This window comes from Pelodiscus sinensis, chromosome 29 (genome assembly GCF_049634645.1).
Source record: "Pelodiscus sinensis isolate JC-2024 chromosome 29, ASM4963464v1, whole genome shotgun sequence".
Taxonomy (NCBI): Eukaryota; Metazoa; Chordata; order Testudines; family Trionychidae; genus Pelodiscus; species Pelodiscus sinensis.
Genome location: NC_134739.1, coordinates 10,025,798 through 10,044,027, shown reverse-complemented (window position 1 = coordinate 10,044,027; position 18,230 = coordinate 10,025,798). Strand labels below are relative to the sequence as shown.

Genomic DNA, 18,230 nt, shown 5'->3' with positions numbered 1-18,230 from the left:
TGCACCCTTCTGGTGCCTCGCCCCTGCCCCCTTTGCCCTCTTTTTCCCTGATGCCCACCCCCTCATGTTCCTGTGCCCTCACACATGATTTGCTCCATCCCCACCTTCCTCATGCCCACCCCTTCTTTCAAGCCTTCTCCCAGCACCTCCCCCTCTAGCCCCCAATGCCCTTACTCTCTCCTCTCCCAGCATTACCCTGTCCCCCCTCCCACTGACACCTCCCCTCCTGCCCGTTTCCTCATTGACTCCACTTAGCCCCCTGGTATTTGTCTCTCCTCCACATTGTCCCTTGGTGCCTTCCCCTTTCTTGTCCTGACCTGCCCCCCCTCCCCTCAGCACAAGCCCCTTCCTCTCCCACCCCTTCCCCCTATTTTTCCTGCACCCCCACCCCCACCTTGTGCCTTCCAGTTTGAATCTGTGATCGGGCCCGGCCCCAGCTGCTTCCGTGACCCCAGACCATGTGCCAGGCCTGGAGCTGGGCCATGCTGTTTTAAAATTTAAAGTCCCGGGCCATGATGTCACGACCCACAGGATGTCTCCCCTCTCAGCTGTTGCGTGGGCCTTTGAACACACCGTGCATGCGCTCCCTCGGATGTCTTGCGAACCTGGCACTTCTTCCCCTCAGCTGTTGGGCGGAGGGGGTGCACGAGATGATCGGAGGAAACGCATGCCGCCGCGCAACAGCTGAGAGGGGAGACGCTGGTTCGCAAGACATCAGAGGGAGTGCATGTGTGGTGAACATGCCGCACATGCGCTCCCTTGGATGTCTTGCAAACCAGCGTTTCCCCCCTCAGCTGTTGCGTGGCGGCATGCGCTCCCGCCGATAGTCTCGTGCACCCCCCTTTGGAGACCACTGTTTTAAAACACTGGTGTGGGCGCACATAAATGCCCTGCCGGGCACCATCAGCAGGCACGGCGTTGGGGACCCCTGTTCTAGAGCATCCCTAAATATGTGATTGAGAGCAGCGGCTGATGACGCCTTGCTGCTTTACTTGGCCTGCCTCATGAGCGCTCTGCAAGACAGAGCACGTAGTAGGCACTGAAGCCCTAGCAGCCTGCTTTGAGTCTGGAATAAAGACCCTTAGGCATGTGTAAGTAACATGTATGTATTGAAATAGGGCTGGTGCCATCACTAATGTTAAACAGCAGCTGGGAGTGTGGTGGGAAAATGAACCTAGCCCTGGTCCTCTGCCACTCTGAGCTCAGTCTGTCCCATGGAAGAGCTCAGTGTCAAGCTGGTTTGATAAATATGACCTTCCCCCATCTTGCTGCTCTCATCCTGGACTCATGTGGCTCCCACAGTGCCCAAGTTGTTCCTTAGCAATCCTGCCCGGGGCAGAAGGAGGATGAGAGACCGTCCCCGTGGGGCAGTATGGCACTATATGCACTGGGGCCCTGCTCAAATACAAACGGGGGAAGTGATTTTCCTGAGATTGGTAGTGAGATCCTGAGTGAGAAATCAGGTGTCTCAGGCTATGTCTACACTCGTGGCTTCTTGGCTAGAAATATGCAAATGAGGCTACGTGTGGAATATTGCCGAGCATCATGTGCATACCTAATGAGATGCCACTTTGTAGAAGAGGCTCTTGCACCAGAAGGAGCTGTCTACACTGTCCCTTCTTGCGCAAGAAAACCCCTCTTGCACAATGCCGTTACGCCAATTATTTTCAGGAATAATGGCCTTGCGCAAGAGGGGTTTTCTTGCGCAAGAAGGGGCAGTGTAGACAGCTCCTTCTGGCACAAGAGCCTCTTCTGCAAAAATGGGAGCTCATTAGGTATGCAAATGAGGCTTGGCGATATTCCATGCTTAGCCTCATTTGCATAATTCTAGCGCAAGAAGACGTGAGTGTAGACATAGCCTCAGAGACGCCCCAACCAGAATACAAGGTTTTCATTTGAGTGTAACATATGGCTGCCCTACATGATGACAGGTAAAGGAATTACTGAGTACCTCTTCAAAGGAAAATATCATTGGGTGAGACAGCCTTGTTAACACTGCTTCCTGAGCTGCAAAGCAAACATGGAAGGTCGTCCATAAGGTAGAGCGAAGTGATTTTGAGATGCAGTGTGTAAAACTCAGGCTCAGATCCTGGTCTAGTGTAAGTCAGCTGGCATTTTGCTGACAAAATAAACAGAACACAAGCGAGAGCTCTTCCAGGCCTTCTGCGGGTCATAAATATACCAAATGGGCATTGGCTCAATCTTAATTATTTAAAAACAAACACCTCTGCAGCACTGGCTGTGCTGGCCAAAACTGACTTTTTTCTCCAGAAGTCTCTCAGTGTTCCTAGATGTAGCTGTGCTGCCCCAGCCCGGATACATTCTGGCAATGTTGGTGGAACCTGCTACCTGAGTTTGCATCTGCCGACAGTGGCCAGCACCAGGTACCCCAGAGAGGGTGGACCGAAGATAATGCTCAAGCAATTTGTCTCCTGCCATCCCTCTCCAGCCTCTGACAAACAGAGGCCAGGGACACCATTTCTATCCCCTGGCTAATAGCCTTTTATGGACCTAACCTCCATGAAACCTCCATGAAATTATCTAGCTTCTCTGGCAGACGGGCTACAGGGCTAGATGGACCTTTGGTCTGACCCAGTATGGACGTTTTTATGTTCTTATGGTAGCATCCTGTCACCAGAGCAAAGCATTGTGGGGAAGCATCTGACAGGGCAGTGTTGTGAGAAGGCAGAGCTGATCCCTGCGCTTTTTGGGATTATCTCGTAGCTCTGTGAACTCTCCATGGTGAGGAATGTCAAAGCCACCCAGCCGTCTCTCTAACCCTCCCCCTGCAGCAGCAGTTGGCCTGCCCCTGTGTTCCTAGCAGGGCAGAACAGGAGCATTCCAATGATTTGTTCTTTGTTCTCCAATCAAAGCAGCTCACTCACCTGACAGATACTTCCGAGAACTTTGAAAGGGGAGGGGGCGCATGCCTGCAGGGCAGCAGAGATCACAAAACACTGAGCCCAGCCATCAGGGCAGGCATGGTGGGAAACTGGCAGAAGTCAATTCTCTCACAAAACAAACAGCAGAGTCCATACTGGCTCCTTGTGACAAACAAGGGAGGGGAAAAGACAAAAGTCTCTTGCAGGGGTTGGGGTTTTTTTGGTCACCAAAACTGGGTGTTTTTCCCGACAGAAGTCGCAATGCAGTGCAACCACTCTCACTGTTTTGTCACCAAAAGGCAGTTTTTGGCGACAAAACCTGCCAGTGTAGACAATAAGAGGAGCTTTTTTTTTAAGGGGGGTGAGTTTGAATCCCTGCCCAAGTGAGATTAACATTCTCAAGGCCTTCCTGGCCAGGCAGATCCTGTTTTCCAGGCTGCAGTACCACAGTTTGAACACAAGAGTGAGCCACTTGCATGAGAGAAGATTAACTGTGGGACTTGATTTTCATGTCCATTCTGACCCCAACCTCAGCCTGTGCTCTAGCAACCAGTCTGGGGGACCCAGCTGGCTGCTTCTGACACCCAGAGGCTCCGGGTACTCACCAAATGGGATTAGCGTAGATAGCAAATATTTACTTACCTCCTGACGAACAAAGGGGAAATACGCGGCAGACGAGCCACGGATGTATCCAGTTCCCCATGGACTTTCCAGCGACAATTGACAAAGTGGGTGACAGCAGCATTTGACACGGATCACCAGAAAGGCTTGTTTAGCCCCGACTGGTGGCATTAGGGGCCTGTAATTGCAGAACAATTTGTTTGTGTTGCCTGTAGGGAGTGCTCCTGCGAGGAAGCCATCGATCGGAGGGGGAGCGGTAGCATTTGAGAGCCTGTTTGTCTTGGTGGCCAAGCTGGAAGGAGTTTTGTGTAAAGAATGAGCTGTTCAGAGCCCAGCATGCAGCTAAGCGGTAGCCTTGTCCATTACCAGTGACCCCCGAGTTAGCTTAGCACATCGGAGGACCCGAGCTCTGGATCAGCTCGTGTCTTAAAGCCCAGACTTCGCGCATCGCCCCTGTAGCTTAGCCTGGCCGCTTTCCGCAGCACCTGGCTTTGGCTGGACCCAGCTCTGTTTCCAACCCAGCAGCCAGATCTGTCTCTAGGCTTTAGTTTAAATGAGTTCCAAAGGACGGCTGAAAAGGGTTCAGGGGATGCGAGCTAGCGTTTCATTTAATAAGTGTGTAACCGCACCAAATCGTAGCGGTTACACGATTATTCGCTGGTCCCCAGGGGCAGGGCCGGCAGGCAGTGCACTCCAGCCCCACTCCCAGGGAGCCCCCTGCCATCCTGTGCTGCTGCCTCTTTTAAGCCGGCTCCTCCCCCCAAGCACCTGCTCCCTCCTGCCCCTCAAAAGGCTCCACGCACTCTCCACCTTGCTGTATCACCGCCACCCACACACACAGCCCTCGCTGCTGCCTCTCTATTAGAGATAGCAGCGCAGAAGTGGAAGGGGGCAGGCGACTCCGCAGGATCGGGTGCTTGTGGGGAGCCTGCTTAATAGCTGGTTCTTCACAGGCGCTGGCTCCTGCCTCCCCACCCGCTTGCTGCCTCTGTACAGCAAGGTAGGACGTGTGTGTAGCCTTTTGGATTAACCGATAAACCCGGGCTTAGCCGTTAATTGTTTACATGACTGTACGCCAAGCCAGGGCGGCCCTAGACTAGCTGCCAGCAACTAGTGCCCTAGGCGAACCATGCAACCAGCACCCCACCTCCAAACCCCTCAATGATATTGTGCCACCATTTGGTTCCCCATTTAACTTGGCGCTCTAGGCGACCGCCTAGTTCGCCGAGACAGACGGGCCGCCCCTGAGTCGCCAACATCCCTAGTGAAAACCCTGCTGTTCCCTCCCGCACCAGCTTCAAAGAGGCATCTCCAGCCGTGGCCTCCCCGTCGCTGCTCTACCTTGGCGGGCTCCATGTCTCGTGCCACCCACCGTGCCCACTCCAAAGGAGCAGCAGGACCAGCTGATGGAGGGAATCTTTGCCTGGGCCTGGGCCTGGCCCAGGAAATCAGCGAGCATGTCATGCCAGGGTGGCCCCAAGGTCTGCACCATGGTGGATGTGGCCATGCCGGGAGCTAGCGATCAGCCGGCAAGAGGGGTTTTTCTTGCGCAAGAAGGGGCAGAGTAGATGCTCTGTCTTGCGCAAGAGCCTCTTCTGAAAAAAATGGCGGCTCATTAGTTATGCAAATGAGGCTCGCTGATATTCAACGCTTGGCCTCATTTGCATATTACTCGCGCAAGAAGACGCGCGTGTAGACATAGCCCTGGTGAGTGGCCAATGTGTAACATTGGGGACGCCATTCACCAGCCCCCGTGTTCCTGGCACCCTCAGCAGAGAGGCTGCGGCGTGATGCAGGCCTGGAGACAGTTCTCCCCACAGCAGTAGGGAGGCAGGGTGCTGGAGAAACTGTCAGCATCCTGTGCAGCTGCCTGCCGTCCAAACTCCCTGTATCTCCCCGCCCCTCCAAAAGCTGCTTCAGGGTGATTAAGTGCATGGGCGGCGGGGGACGCAGCGACCGGTGGGGGCTCCGTGCTTCGTGGGTTCCTAGCACCCACCTGAGAACAGCTCCACAGCTTTCCACATCGATTCTCTAAACCGTTTCACCCCATCGATTGCCAGAGTCAACAGGCGTCTGGTCCTGAAAAACTGCCTTTTGAAAAGGTCGCTTGGGAATTAAAAGCCCAGCTAGGGCCAAGCCCCCTTGCAGGAGAAGCAGCCCCCCCCTTCCCCAATCAATCCCCAAAGGATGCGCTGTTGCCCAGGGAGGTGCGACAGGGAGCCAAGCCCGGCTCGGCAGATCACCAGGGGCAGCTGGATTTGTCACGCTAGAATGCACTTTCCAATTGGCAAGGCCCAGTGCTGGTGGGGGGGGGGGTGAGGGGGTGCATGGCTCCCTACAGCACACGTGCTGTGCACGCCGGGGGGACCCATTGCTGGCACCCCCAGACAGCGAGCCTACAGGGGGGTGGCAGTAACGAGCCTGATTTGTGGCTTACGGGCAGCAAAATGGCCAGGCCCAGGCGGGGGAGGGGGCAGTTGAGTCCAGCTGCCGCCCACTTTCCCGTGCTCGAGGGTCCCTTCCTTGCCAGCCCAAAAAACGAGGCGACGAGCGAGTGTCAATGCCCCCCCAAAGTCCCCCCCTCCGTTTGTGAGCAGGGGGCACTTAGCGCAGCCCCTGGCTGGGGGGGTCTGGCAGGGAAAGTGCCCAGCCCCCACGGCCCGAAGTGCTCCTGATGCAGGGGCAAGCTTGCCCTCGCAACGGTAACGCCCCACCGACACAGCCTCCAGCCGCCGCTCGGCCTCCTGCGCCCAGCCCTGCGCCTCCGTGGGCCCGAGCCAGGCCGAGCAGCCCTGGCGCAGCCAAGAGGCGTTTGCCTTCAGGAACCCGCCCCGGTCCCCACCCGCTCAGGGCACGTTCTTCCAGCCTCGGCATTGCTCGCTGCAGGGCTGGGTCGGCTGGCCAAACAGGCCCGCTGGGGAGAGACGGGGGCTGCACAAGGGCTTGGTCGCGATGCCTCAGCCCCTCTCTGTGCAGGGCACCGACGCTCCCTTGGCGCCTTCCCCTCGGCTCCCCACAGGGCCAGGGGCATGGGTTGGAAGAGACCCATGTGGACAAGGATGGAGGGAAACACATGCAGGGAGGGCTCCAAGGAGCCGCTGTTTAGCCTTTAACCTGTGTCCGTGCTGCTGACACGCATGGGACGGGGGGGCTCACAGACACAGCCGTGGCACCCACTGACTGGTCTCCTGCCCAAGAGCCGCAGCCAGCAGCAGCAACCTGCATTATTTGGATGGGGGGGGGGCGGAGAACCCACCACACCAGCTTGGGCGCAACCTTTTGCCTTCGCTGTCCGAGCTCCGGCCACCGAGGGGCCCGTCTGGCTCCGTCCCTGGCGGCTCGGTGGCCTGTGACCACTCCCTGTGCCGCTTTTCCCAGGCGGGGACGGGCTGCTTTGCTTGCTGGTACTGCGGGGGGGGGGGGGCAGGCGCCAGCACAATGGCCCCTCCCCCATCACACAGCGCACACGGGGGACACTTCCCCCCCCCCCCCCCCCCGTCCTGGGCGACCCTTTTTACTACAACCATTCGCGCCCGTGGGAGCCTGGCCATGACGGCCACGTGGCGCTGAATGACTCCCCTGCCCGGCCTCACAGCACATGGCTGGCGGTGCACACAGCCAGCAGGGGCGGGGCTGGGAAGGGTGAGGGCGGGGCTTCTACCCCGGAGGGTGGAGCTTAGCCCTTGCACCACCTTTAAAAGGCAGGGTCTTGGCACCTGGCGAGACAGCTGACGATCTCCCCAGAGGTGACGCCTGATTGCTTCCCTGCACTGACACCACCGGACTCCAGCAGGTGAGACCAAGGGGGGGATGCTGGGGATGGGGGGAATCCCTGGGCGTCTTTGTGCTGTGCCCCAGCTCCAGGGTCTTCTTTAGCTACTGGCTCACAGGTGCGTCCCCTCCCCCTGCCTGCTAATTATGTCCCTGGCTCCACGTCCAGGGTCCCTGGGTCTTTGGCTGGTTCAAGGCAGGCTCAAACTCTTGCTGCTGGGGCAAAGGGGGGTGCTGAGCTCGCCCTCCCCCCCATGCCAGCCTGCCTGGGGCGGGCTGCGTACCTGGCAACGGGCCTGTGCCTTGCAAAGGGTGCCGACAGCACAGGCACGAGAGCCCAGGTGTGCCAGCTCATTCCCTGGGCACCAGGGCAGGCGTGGCCCCTGCAGGACCCTGGTGGCCACTGTGATGTGTCGGGCTCCCAGCTCCTCCCCAGGGCTGGTCACAGCCTGCTGGCCCGGCCTCCAAGTGCCACCTGCGCTCCCCTGGCTCAGCGTGAGCCGTTCAGCCTCGGGCACCAGCCTCCCCCACTGTGCACAGAGCCCCCAGCGCTGCCAACGGCGCCAGGCTCAGCTGGGCTTGGGCTGCCCTGCCTGCGCTGCGGATGGGCTCAGGTGCGATCCAGCCCCCCACGCCCCACTCCAATGGCTTTGTCCCAGCCCCTGGCCAGGATGCCTCCCTCCCCCTTGGGGGTCTGGCTCTGTGCATCACAGGCCCCTTGCTGGGTTGGGCGTGGGGAGGGCATAGGGCCCTGGGGCTGTACGTGTTCTGCCTGGCACTACGGCATTTGTTCTTGCTCAGAAAGTTCCTGGTTGGGGAGGGGGGAGGGTTGCCCTGACCCTGCCCGGCAGTGAGCAGTGGGGGGGGGCTTACACTCCAGACAAACCCTCCCCACTCTGCCTGTCCCCCTCCCGCACCCATCTGCAAGGCCTGCTGTTTGACCTATACGTTGCCTTAGGGTTGCCAGGTGTCCGGTATCCAACCGGCCCGTCCGGTTTTTGGGCCCTGTGTCCAGTAAAAACATTCAGAACATACCGGACATGTGCAATTCCGGTATTTTCTGGTTTTCCGGCTGGGCGCCCGAGGGAAGCCTGGCGGGGGTGGGGGAGTGGCTGGGAGGCAGCGCTGGGACCCTCTGGTTGGGCATGACGCCGTGGGGAGGGGAAGCCCTGTCCGTGCTCCTGAGCGCTGTTCCAGCGCCTTGTGGAGCCGCACCCGGACTCATTCGCGCTTCTCTGGGACCGTGCACGGGCCAGGCAGCGCCCTGGGATCTGCACGGGCCCAAGTCAGTCATGCTCCCCGCCGGCCGATTCGCTCCCCCCAACCCCCTCCTGGCCAGCCAGTTCGCCCCCACTTCTCCTCCCGATCTCCCCCGGCCAGCCCCGCTGCCCCGCCAGCCCCGCTTCCAGCAGCCAGTTCTCCCCTCTTCCTCCTGAGCTCCCCCGGCCAGCCCCACTGCCCCGCCAGCCCCGCTTCCAGCAGCCAGTTCTCCCCTCTTCCTCCCGATCTCCCCCGGCCAGCCCCACTGCCCCGCCAGCCCCGCTTCCAGCAGCCAGTTCTCCCCTCTTCCTCCTGAGCTCCCCCGGCCAGCCCCGCTGCACCCAACCCCCCTGCCTCCCGCCAGCCGGTTGCCCCACCCAATCTCCCCCAGCCAGCCCCACTGCACCCAACCCCCCTGCCTCCCGCCAGCCGGTTGCCCCACCCAATCTCCCCCAGCCAGCCCCACTGCACCCAACCCCCCTGCCTCCCGCCAGCCGGTTGCCCCACCCAATCTTCCCCAGCCAGCCCCGCTGCCCCCCAGACCCGCCAGCCCTGCTTCCCACCAGCTGCCCCCCCCTTCCTTCCAGCCAGCCCCTCCCGCCTCCTGGCCCGTCCCCCGTCCGGTATTTTTTTTTAACTCACCTGGTAACCCTAGTTGCTCTGAGGTGCAATGCACCGGCCCAGGGAGCCTTGTGCTGGGCCCAAAGCTTGGGCCACCTGCCCTGTGTCTTGAGACAAATGCTGAGCATCCCCGACCTGGCAGACTGCCCCCATCCCCCGGCTGGCTGCCTCAATCCAGACCCCCCCAGAGCCATTGGGCGTGGGGGGGAGCTGCTGCACAGCCACCCTGGGAGCAGGGTGCAGCGTCAGCCCCCAGTAACCCCCTCGCGTCCCTGGCAGCCATGCAGGGGGCTCTGTTTCTGTGCCTGCTGCTCGCCGTCCTGGCGCCCGCCTGCCACGCCAGGCCGAACGCCCGCCCACCAGGCAGCCCCGCGGTGATGCCACAGAGAAGCAGCAGGACCCCTGGCCTGGTCCGCAGGGACTTGCTGGGGGCCCTGTCTCAGGACCAGAAGCATCTCATGGCCAAATTCCTGCCCCACATCTATGCAGGTAAGCACCTGGAACCCTGCCGCCCTCTCCCGCCCCCTGCTGGCTCGCACCTGCCATCCCCAATCGGGTGCAGCCAGCTCTGGGGTGGGACGCGGCTGCTGTTCACATGGGATAGCCATGGGGGGAGTGTCACCCATGTGGCTTGGTGCTGGAGATGTGGGGGAGGATGGGTGCTACACCCCAATGCAGCCGGGCTGCAGGTCAGCCCAGAGGGGTCTTGCCCACGCTTGGCCATGCCCTCAATTAGGGCAGGGGGCTAAGCAGCTGACCAGGTGGCCTGTGAGGCTGTGCCCACCCCCTGGGACTGATTATTGTAGGTTGGGGGGAGGGGGTGTTGAAGCCAGGGAACCCGGGGGGCAGGGGATTTAACTGCTGTCTCTGCTCCCCCTCGTGGCAGAGCTGGCAAACCCGGAGGGCTACTGGCGTGAGGACGACGCCGTGCGCCCCCTGCACGACCGCGATTACCCCGGCTGGATGGACTTCGGGCGCAGGAGCCTGGCAGACTCAGACGAGGCCTTGTAGAGCGGCTCCGTCCTGCCGGGGGGGGGGGGGGGGCAGGAGCTGCAGGCTCTGCCCTCTGTGACCCATTTTTAAGCCTGTCACTCTTGACTTTGTCTTCAAAGCCCTTTGCTGTTGCACCCCAATAAAAACGTGCTCAGTGTCACTGCTGGGGTGTCCGGTGTCTCCATTCGCCGCGTCCCTGCACAGCGGGCAGGTCTGGCTCACCACAGGACACCTGGGTCCATGCCGCTGCCCCTCGTGGGGTCCCCCAGGTAACTGAATGGCTTTAGGCCAGAGCTGGCAGCTGCTCTTGCAACATTCTCCCAACGCGCAACCCCCACTGTAGGGTCCTGCCAGAGGCCCTCGGCCCTCAGGGAACGTGACTCCTGAGCCTTCAGCCCCCATGTGAGTACCACGGGGGTTTTGTGCTACCCCCCAGCCGAACACAGCTCACTGCGACCCGGGTGTCTGGAACTGACTCCCACGCCAGGACACCCAGTTTGCTCCCACGAGCGGGCAGAGGGGCTGGCGGTAGCATTCCCTGGGAGCTGCGCACTTGGGCGGCCGCCCAGGGGCGATTCAAGTGCTGCCCCGCTGGTTCACAATGCGCCCCCACCCTGTGATGCTACAGGTGGTGCACAGCCACACATGCCTTGGTGTGCACAACAAAATTTATTCCACACACACAGAACAAATTAGGGGGAACACTGGCTGTGGGGGGAAGCTTTGCTGAGCCCACAGGATCAGAGTGAAGAGAGCAGATAATGTGGGGGCAAGCAGCAGGCATTTGCTGGAGGGTCAGACAGCAACAGACCTTAAAATCCCAGGCAGGTCGGCAGGGGTCCCAGGCCACCTCCCCTCCCTGTGGAGTCCAGCATCCCAACGCCACTGCCCTGACCATGAGGGCATACCCAGTAATATATGCTAATTTATTCATTTGAAGCCAGAGCTCCCCACCGCTCAGCACTTTATTTTTAAAGAAGCTAAACAGAGAATCTCTCCCCCACCCCCAATTAAAATGCCAAGGCCTGTCTGGGGCTTCAGTCCCCTCCATGGCCACAGGGGGGCAGCAAGAGCCCTAGGCCATGCACTGTGCTATGGGGCTGGGTGGAGGGGGGTGAGAATAGGAGGGTCTTGACAAGCTGGGACCAGCCTGATGGGAGAATTGCTCCTTGCAGGGTGACTCCTCCCCTGCCCCACATCACTCCTTGCCCACTGGCCTGGCGTGTTCAGGACCCACTGGCCAAGCCCAGGGCAGGACGAAGCCTCGAGCCGCGCGAGTGGTTATTCCTCGGCCAGTGGGGAGACGGGGTCATTACCTGAAGCCCCCACCCTGCAGGAGCCAGGGCTGAAGGCAAACACGTGCCAGACTCGTAAAAGAACAGACAGCGCCCCCCGCGACCCCCTTGCTGTGGCGGACGGAGGATGCCCCGAGTTCCGGGCTAGGCCAGGCCAGCTCAGAACAGGGGCCAGCTCAGGCCTGGGCCGTTGCAGAGCAGCGGGAAGGGGAAGGCTCATGCTCCCAGGGGCATTGCACCCAATCCCCCAGCAAGCAGGCTCAGTTTTCAGCGTCAGTGACCCAAGGTCCTTGCTCCAGCCCGGAGGGGCCCAGCGAGTGAGGGAGCAGCCAAGGGGCTTAGCCCGGCCGTCGCCCCCACGCAGGCCCAGCCCCCCTCAGCCACTGGCATCAGTGGGAGCCAGCCCCCACCCCGGGAGCAGGCAGACGGGGAAGAGGGTTTTGTCATTGCCACGCCCGACCCGGCCGCCTCTCACCTGCGGAGTTGCTCTGCCCCCACCAGCCCCTGCCCCACACACACCAGGCTGGAGCCACGTCTGAATCAGTCCTTTATTTCACCACAAAGACAGAGCTACGGTGCGTCACTGGCGGGGTGGGGGGTGTAACAAGCTAGTGCAGACTTACCACAGGAGCAGGACTGGGGGAAAGGTGCATGCAACAGCTGCACAGACACACAGGGGTGCTGCAGAGCCACGCCCCCAGCAGCATGCAGGCCCCGCCCCTGCCACAAGGAGGCGGAGCCTCCACTCAGTGTAGTTTATTGATAAGGGACAAACACTTGCTTAAAAATCTCTCTGTTTTAAAAAGACAAGTCGGCCGCTGGCCTGAGCTGCGCCCTAGGGGGAGAAGGGAGAGTCAGACACAGGTTCAAGTACAGGCCGGGCCGGGCCAGCCCTGCCGCCCTGGACTCCAGCAGAGCCCGGGCCAGAATTGCTTTGGCAGGGCTGGGCCGTTTTGCTAGATACAGTCCAACAGCAAGGCCCAGTGGAGAGTCCAGACCATCTTGTGCGGGCCAGGCCCTCTGGCTGTAGTGAATTGCCCCCCACCCAGGGCTGGGGCAACAGCTCATGCCCAAGCCTCCTACTCTCCTTAACGAGGAGCCAGGCTTTACCCTGCCAGCGTTCAACTGAGCATGCAGTGATAGACGCCACCGCTGCCTTCTACATAAGCCACAGAGCTGAGTCCCCCTGCACCGGCCAGCTCCAGCTGAAGGCGAGTTCCGGGCTTGAAGAGGTGGCTGGTTACACTCAGCTTACCTCTGTCGAGCCGGTGCCCCTCAGTTCCTGAGCTTCCAGGCCTAGTTTTGTGGCTCTGCCCCCCCCGCCCTGCGGCTCCCCCCACAGCCCCAGAAGCCAAGGGGCTGCTGTCCAGCCTGGGGAGCAGGGAAAGAGACAGGAGCATGGCACAGATCTGCCTGCCACGCCCCAGGCCAGCAGGGAACCGGGGGCTCCAATGCTAGTGCTGGGCCACCCCCCAGCTTTGAGCACCTACTACCCAACCAAGAGCCAGCCTCTAAGAGCCCGAGTTCCCACTCAGCTGTGTGCCTGGCCTCACCCCTCAGCACGGGGGAGACCTGCTGCACCAGGGCGGGTTGCATCCCCCACTGGCGCCTATTAAATTCTGCAGCAGCTAATGCAGCAGCTGGCCCTGCCCCTCAGTGGCTACACGCTCACCTGGGGACCCGCCGACAGTGGCTGGAAATAAAGACCAAGAGCAGAGCAGCCCGATGAGTCCAGCTCCGGCTGGTGGCCAAGACCCCAGGCGGGCGAGGGGTCAGCCCTGATGCTGGAAAGGAGGGGGCGGCTGGGGAAGCCGCATTGCTCTGGGCGCCGTGCCCAACCCAGGCGGCTCCCGGGCTCCGCTCGCCGGCAGCCTGTGCCCGACTGTCCCAAAACCACTTCATGGCTGTGCAGGGGGAGCTGGCCTCCCGGCAGGGGGTGGGTCCTCCCCTGCACCCCGGAACGGGGCCTCTCCTCTGGCCACCACCGTGTCCAACCCGAGTCTCTTCAGCTTTGCCACCAGGTTCAGACTGAAGATGCTACTCGTGTCCCGGGATCCAGCGGCCCCGCCGTCCTGCAGCCCAGGGTCCCTCAGGAAGGGCCGGGCCGAGCCCCCCAGAGACCTGCCGCGCAGGCTGTCCCACTGCTCCCTCCAGGGGGGCAGCCAGGAGGGGGACTCTGGTGCTCGGAGGCTGCCCCCAGCCTGGCCCGAGGCAGAGATGCCGTGCTCCAGCAGCAGCGTGACGAGTCCGAGAGGCGCCCCGGGGCCTGCCTCCGGCGCCTGGCGAAGGGGGGGCGCGGCGCTCAGCCTCTCAAAGGGCCCACAAGAGGGCACGACTGTATTATAAAGACTGGGGGGAGAGGGAAAGGGGGATGCTGGTCAGTACGAGGTGGCCTAGCCTGGCCTAGGAGAGAAGAGCTCTCACTTGGGGAGGGGGAGGGAGAGGGAGGGAGCTTCCCCCAGTGCCCCCAGGGCAGGGAGCTCCTCTTTCCAGGCACCAGCCCCGTTTGCTTAACGAAGCTTTTCCCGTTGGCCTGCAGCAGCCAGCCCCCTCCCCCATGGCCGAGTCACACCAAGTGCCCAGGGCCCCCAGCGCGCCTGCCCCCCCCCCCTCCGCCGCCAGCTACCTTAGTCAAGCTGAGAGAACAGAGCAGGCTGTTAATGGCACATCCGTGTCCGAGGCAGCTACCTGGTTAGTGGGTTAGTGAGTGCTCCCCAGAGGCAGAGGCTGGACCCAGGCTGCTCCCCCCACAGGCAGAGGGGCACCCTACACACAGGGAGCCTGGCATGCTGGGAATCTCAGCCCAGGGGGGCCTGGCTCCTGATGGCCAGTTGCTCATTTCTGTCAGTCAGCACCAAGTCTCCAACTCCGAACGCAGCGTCCAGGCTGCAGAGAAACCCCTCGGCCTAACGGGAGGGGCCAGCTGCCCAGTCTGGCTCCAGCGCTGGGCCCAGCCGAGCTGGGCCCCTGACTCGTTAGGGAGCAGGGGTTCGTAGCGACGAACCCACACGACGGGGATGGCCGGGTTGGCCAGTGCCTAGCTGTGCTTTGAAACAAGCCAGGCATGAATCCCCATGCAGCCATTGGGGGGCAGCCTGGCCCAGCCTCTGCAGTCCAGTCTAGCGGTAACCCCCTTCCCACCACACCGCCTGCAGGGGGCAGACTTGGGGGGCAGCTTAGTCCTGACCCCCACAGTGGGGGCCAGCTGGCAATAGCCCCCTTTTGTCACCTTCCAGAGGCTGTCCCCCCTGCTCTGTAAGCCCGCTGCAATCCTGCCCTACAGGCAGCAGGGGGCGCTCCATAAGCCTGCTGCGATCCTGCCCTACAGGCAGCAGGGGGCGCTCCATAAGCCTGCTGCGATCCTGCCCTACGGGCAGCAGGGGGCGCTCCATAAGCCTGCTGCGATCCTGCCCTACGGGCAGCAGGGGGCGCTCCATAAGCCTGCTGCGATCCTGCCCTACGGGCAGCAGGGGGCGCTCCATAAGCCTGCTGGAGGGACCCTCCCTGCAGGCGTGTGGGTGTGGCTGCCACGCCGGGCTCTGCCAGCGCGATACAGGGTCTCTTACATTGGCACTGAGCGCTCAGAGCATCAGGGGCTGCAGGGCCCTGGAGTGTCGCTGCCTAGAACCAGGAGCCAGCAGAGCAGCCCAAGGGGGGGAGAAAAGGAGACAGGTTAGAGGGGCGGAGCGGCTGGCAGGGAGGCCGTGGGGATGGGCCCCGGGCGCCTTACCTGGGTGTCACCGTGGTGATCTCCTTGCTGGGGTGTGAGATGCGGCAGGTGGTGATGGTGAATGTGGATGGAGTCTGGGGGAGGTTGTTAATGGAGTGGAACACTGGAATGCACAGGAGACCGGGGTTAATGTGGGGGTGGGGGTGGACAGACACCTGGGCCCAAACGGGAGACAAGATGTGGGGGACCCAGAGCCCTGACCGCAGGTCAGCAGGGGCCCCCACGCCTGCTCCCGGGTCACCAAGGGGCTGGTGAATCGCTGGAGGGAACGGGGGGCGATGGTCTCTCGGGCGGGGCCAGACGCAGGGCGCACACATGACCGAGACAAGACGCATGTGCAGACAGATCCGGGAAGGGGAGGTAGCAGCGGGGGTGGGGGCAGGATGGAAACACCTAGGTGGACCGGCGCAAAGGACACCAGCCCGGTTGTTGCATCCCAGCAGGGCAGAGCATCACGCTAACCCGGCCTCCTGCCGGCTCCCGGTCCGGTCAGGGTGAGCTCCCCTCCCCCCGGGCCAGTCCATCAGCCCCCACTCACCACTGGAGCAGTCCTTGGCTTTGGAAGGCGTGGAGGTAACGAGGGCCCGGAAGGCGCCTGAGTCCACGTCGTCCTCCTCGAGGTCGTTGAGGTTGTAGACCTCCTCCAGGTCCACGTCCAGCTGCCGGAAGTCTTTGGTGAGCACACCGGGCCGGGGGACCAGGATCCCACCCAGGTTGGGCTTGGCCAGCTGCTGCCACTGGTGGAGAGTCACGGAGCCTGGGGACAGAGACGCCAGCCATGCAGAGCTCCGGCTCCGGCCCATGCTGCCGGGCACAGCGCACGGAGCTTCCACCGGAGACGGCACAACGGCAAGAGGCCTCCCCGCGCCGGGACGTCCCGGGTTTGCCACAGGAGACCCAGCACCTCCGAGGCGGCTCCTACCAACCTATGGAGCCAAGCAGTGACAGGGGAGGAGGGGACCCGAATTGGGAGCTCTGGGAAAAGAGGCGAGATTCAGAAAGTGCTGCAGTAACGGAGGGTGCCGGGGACAGCTCCAGAGGCCGACGGCAGACAGCTCCAGGCTGCGGCCAGCTGTGCTTGGCAAGAGGAGCAGCTGGGGGAACCGGAAATGAAGGAGCCAAAAGCAGGGTGCTGGGTATTAGGCCCAACCAGTGGACAAGTGATGGGATGGGCCAGTCCACTCCCCATGTGCTTAAAGACTTCGGGGGGGAGGGGAAGGAAAAACGGAGGGCTCAGAAGCCGGTTTCCCCAGCGGGCCCGGGGGTAGCAGCCCCGCCTCATTCTAATGCAGAGACCCGGAGCAAATAGGCCAAACCACGTCGCTGCCTCCACCACCCCCAACCGGCCGGAAGGACACGGGATTGGACTTCACAGCAGCCACAAGGGAGGTCCCAGCCAGTCTTGCGGACTCCCCCCCCCCCCCCCGCTCAGGGGCCGCCACCCGAGGGGCTTCCGGCTAGAGCCCCCAGCCGACAGGCACAGAAGCTGCTCCACCGCACCCCTGCCTGGCCTTTCCTGGGTTTGCCTGCCTGCCTGTCCGTCCCTTCGCCATGGGCTCCAGCGGCTGAGGTGTTTCCCGGCCCGACGCAGGCCGAGGCCTCCCGACGCCCACCCCAGGCCTTGTTCAAGGCTGGTTTACGCTGCCTGGCTTCCGCTGCACCACCGTCCCCGCTCATCCCACTGCGCGAACACAGCGCTGGCCTCTCCAGGTGGCTCCAGGCTTTCCCCTCAGCCTGGGCGCCCAAACCCGCTCTGCCCTGTCCCTCCCCACCCGCCCCAGGGCTCCTCAGGGCCCTCACTCACCTTCCAGGGGCTTGACGATCTGCAGCTTGTCAGGCAGGTAGAAGGAGCTGAGGGAGAAGCCGGAGCCTCCGGTGTGCTCCGAGCTGCCCGAGTAGTTGGTGCCCGTGGACAGGCTGCTCTCGTCGGGCGTGAGGAACCCGCTGGAGCTCTCCACGTCCCTGGCCAGCTGGCTGAGCTTCTGCTCGCGCTCGGTCTCGAAGAAGGAACGCTCCGAGGCGTGGCTCTCCTGGCGGGCGGACAGACGCTGCAGCGCCGCCTCCAGGTCGTGCCTGCCCGGGGTGCCCGGGGCGCCCCGCTGCTTCTCCTCGCTCCTGCCCCAAGGAAGCGGGAAAGAGTAAGGACCGGCCCCGGGCCCCCCAGCCCAGTGCCAGGGGCGTCGTGCCCCACAGAAGCTAGCACAGAGGACGAGTGCACTGTTGTCTATGGGACGGACCCTTCCTCTCTTCGCCCCTTGCTGGGTTGGGGCCTGGCACCCTGCAGGCCCACCCCAGTTCCCAGCACCCGTACTCCCAGGATCCCCAGCAGGGAGACCCTACGTAAACCTCTGCAAGAGCGAGTCTCTCCAGAGAGCCAGGCAGGGGCGGGGTGCAGGTCTGACCCTGGCAAGGGGAGGGCGGAAGCTCCGGCTAGCCCCATCCCGCCAGTGCCTGGCCCCCGCCCGCTGCAGAATGTGGGGGAGGGGGACTCACAGGGCACTCTCCAGGGTCTCCGGCACCAGGCTGGTGTTGTCGGAGCCGTAGCAGCTGGTGCGGGGGGTGCTGACCCGGCTGCACCCCACCGAGGGGACGCCCGAGGGTGGCTTGGAGCTGGGCAGGTTCTGGGGCGACTCCGCATGCGACTTGGCTTTGGCCACCTGGTTCGCGGCCTTCACCGTCTCGAAGACCCGCATGTAGCTCCTGGAAAGGGGATAGCGCCAGTCAGTGGGCACCCCATCCCGGAGCCAGCCTGCCCGCCCCTCCCCCTGCCAGGCAGTGCAGGGGAGCGGGCACCCCGTCCCGGGGCCAGCCTGCCCGCCCCTCCCCCCGCCAGGCAGTGCAGGGGAGCGGGCACCCCGTCCCGGGGCCAGCCTGCCTGCCCCTCCCCCTGCCAGGCAGTGCCATCCAGTGGGTTCTCCCATGCCAGCTCCCATCCACACCCAGGGGCTACCCCCTTCACCCACACCTCAGCCACATGGGCTCCCGTCCTGGACACTGTAGGTTCCCACGAGTCACAGCGAAGCCTGTGCCCCAGCAGCCGGCCGGTTCCCCTGCCCC

General features: G+C 62.5%; 1 protein-coding gene across 6 annotated transcripts in view; it reads right to left on the bottom strand.

The window, feature by feature from the left end:
• Window positions 1–11,977: 11,977 nt before the first annotated feature.
• Window positions 11,978–18,230, bottom strand: part of HAP1 (huntingtin associated protein 1) — a 28,986-nt gene continuing 22,733 nt past the window's right edge. For 5 of the 6 annotated variants that reach the window (XM_075911271.1, XM_075911268.1, XM_075911270.1 and 2 more), the window contains 5 exons: window positions 17,667–17,873; window positions 16,978–17,288; window positions 15,712–15,930; window positions 15,174–15,276; window positions 11,978–13,792 (listed from right to left, as the gene is read on the bottom strand). In XM_075911271.1, the coding sequence (XP_075767386.1) occupies window positions 13,342–13,792; window positions 15,174–15,276; window positions 15,712–15,930; window positions 16,978–17,288; window positions 17,667–17,873 (1,291 nt within the window). In that variant the 3' untranslated portion in view covers window positions 11,978–13,341. Of the gene's footprint in view, window positions 13,793–15,009; window positions 15,065–15,173; window positions 15,277–15,711; window positions 15,931–16,977; window positions 17,289–17,666; window positions 17,874–18,230 lie in introns of all 6 variants that reach the window. The other variant, XM_075911272.1, reaches the window with a different exon arrangement.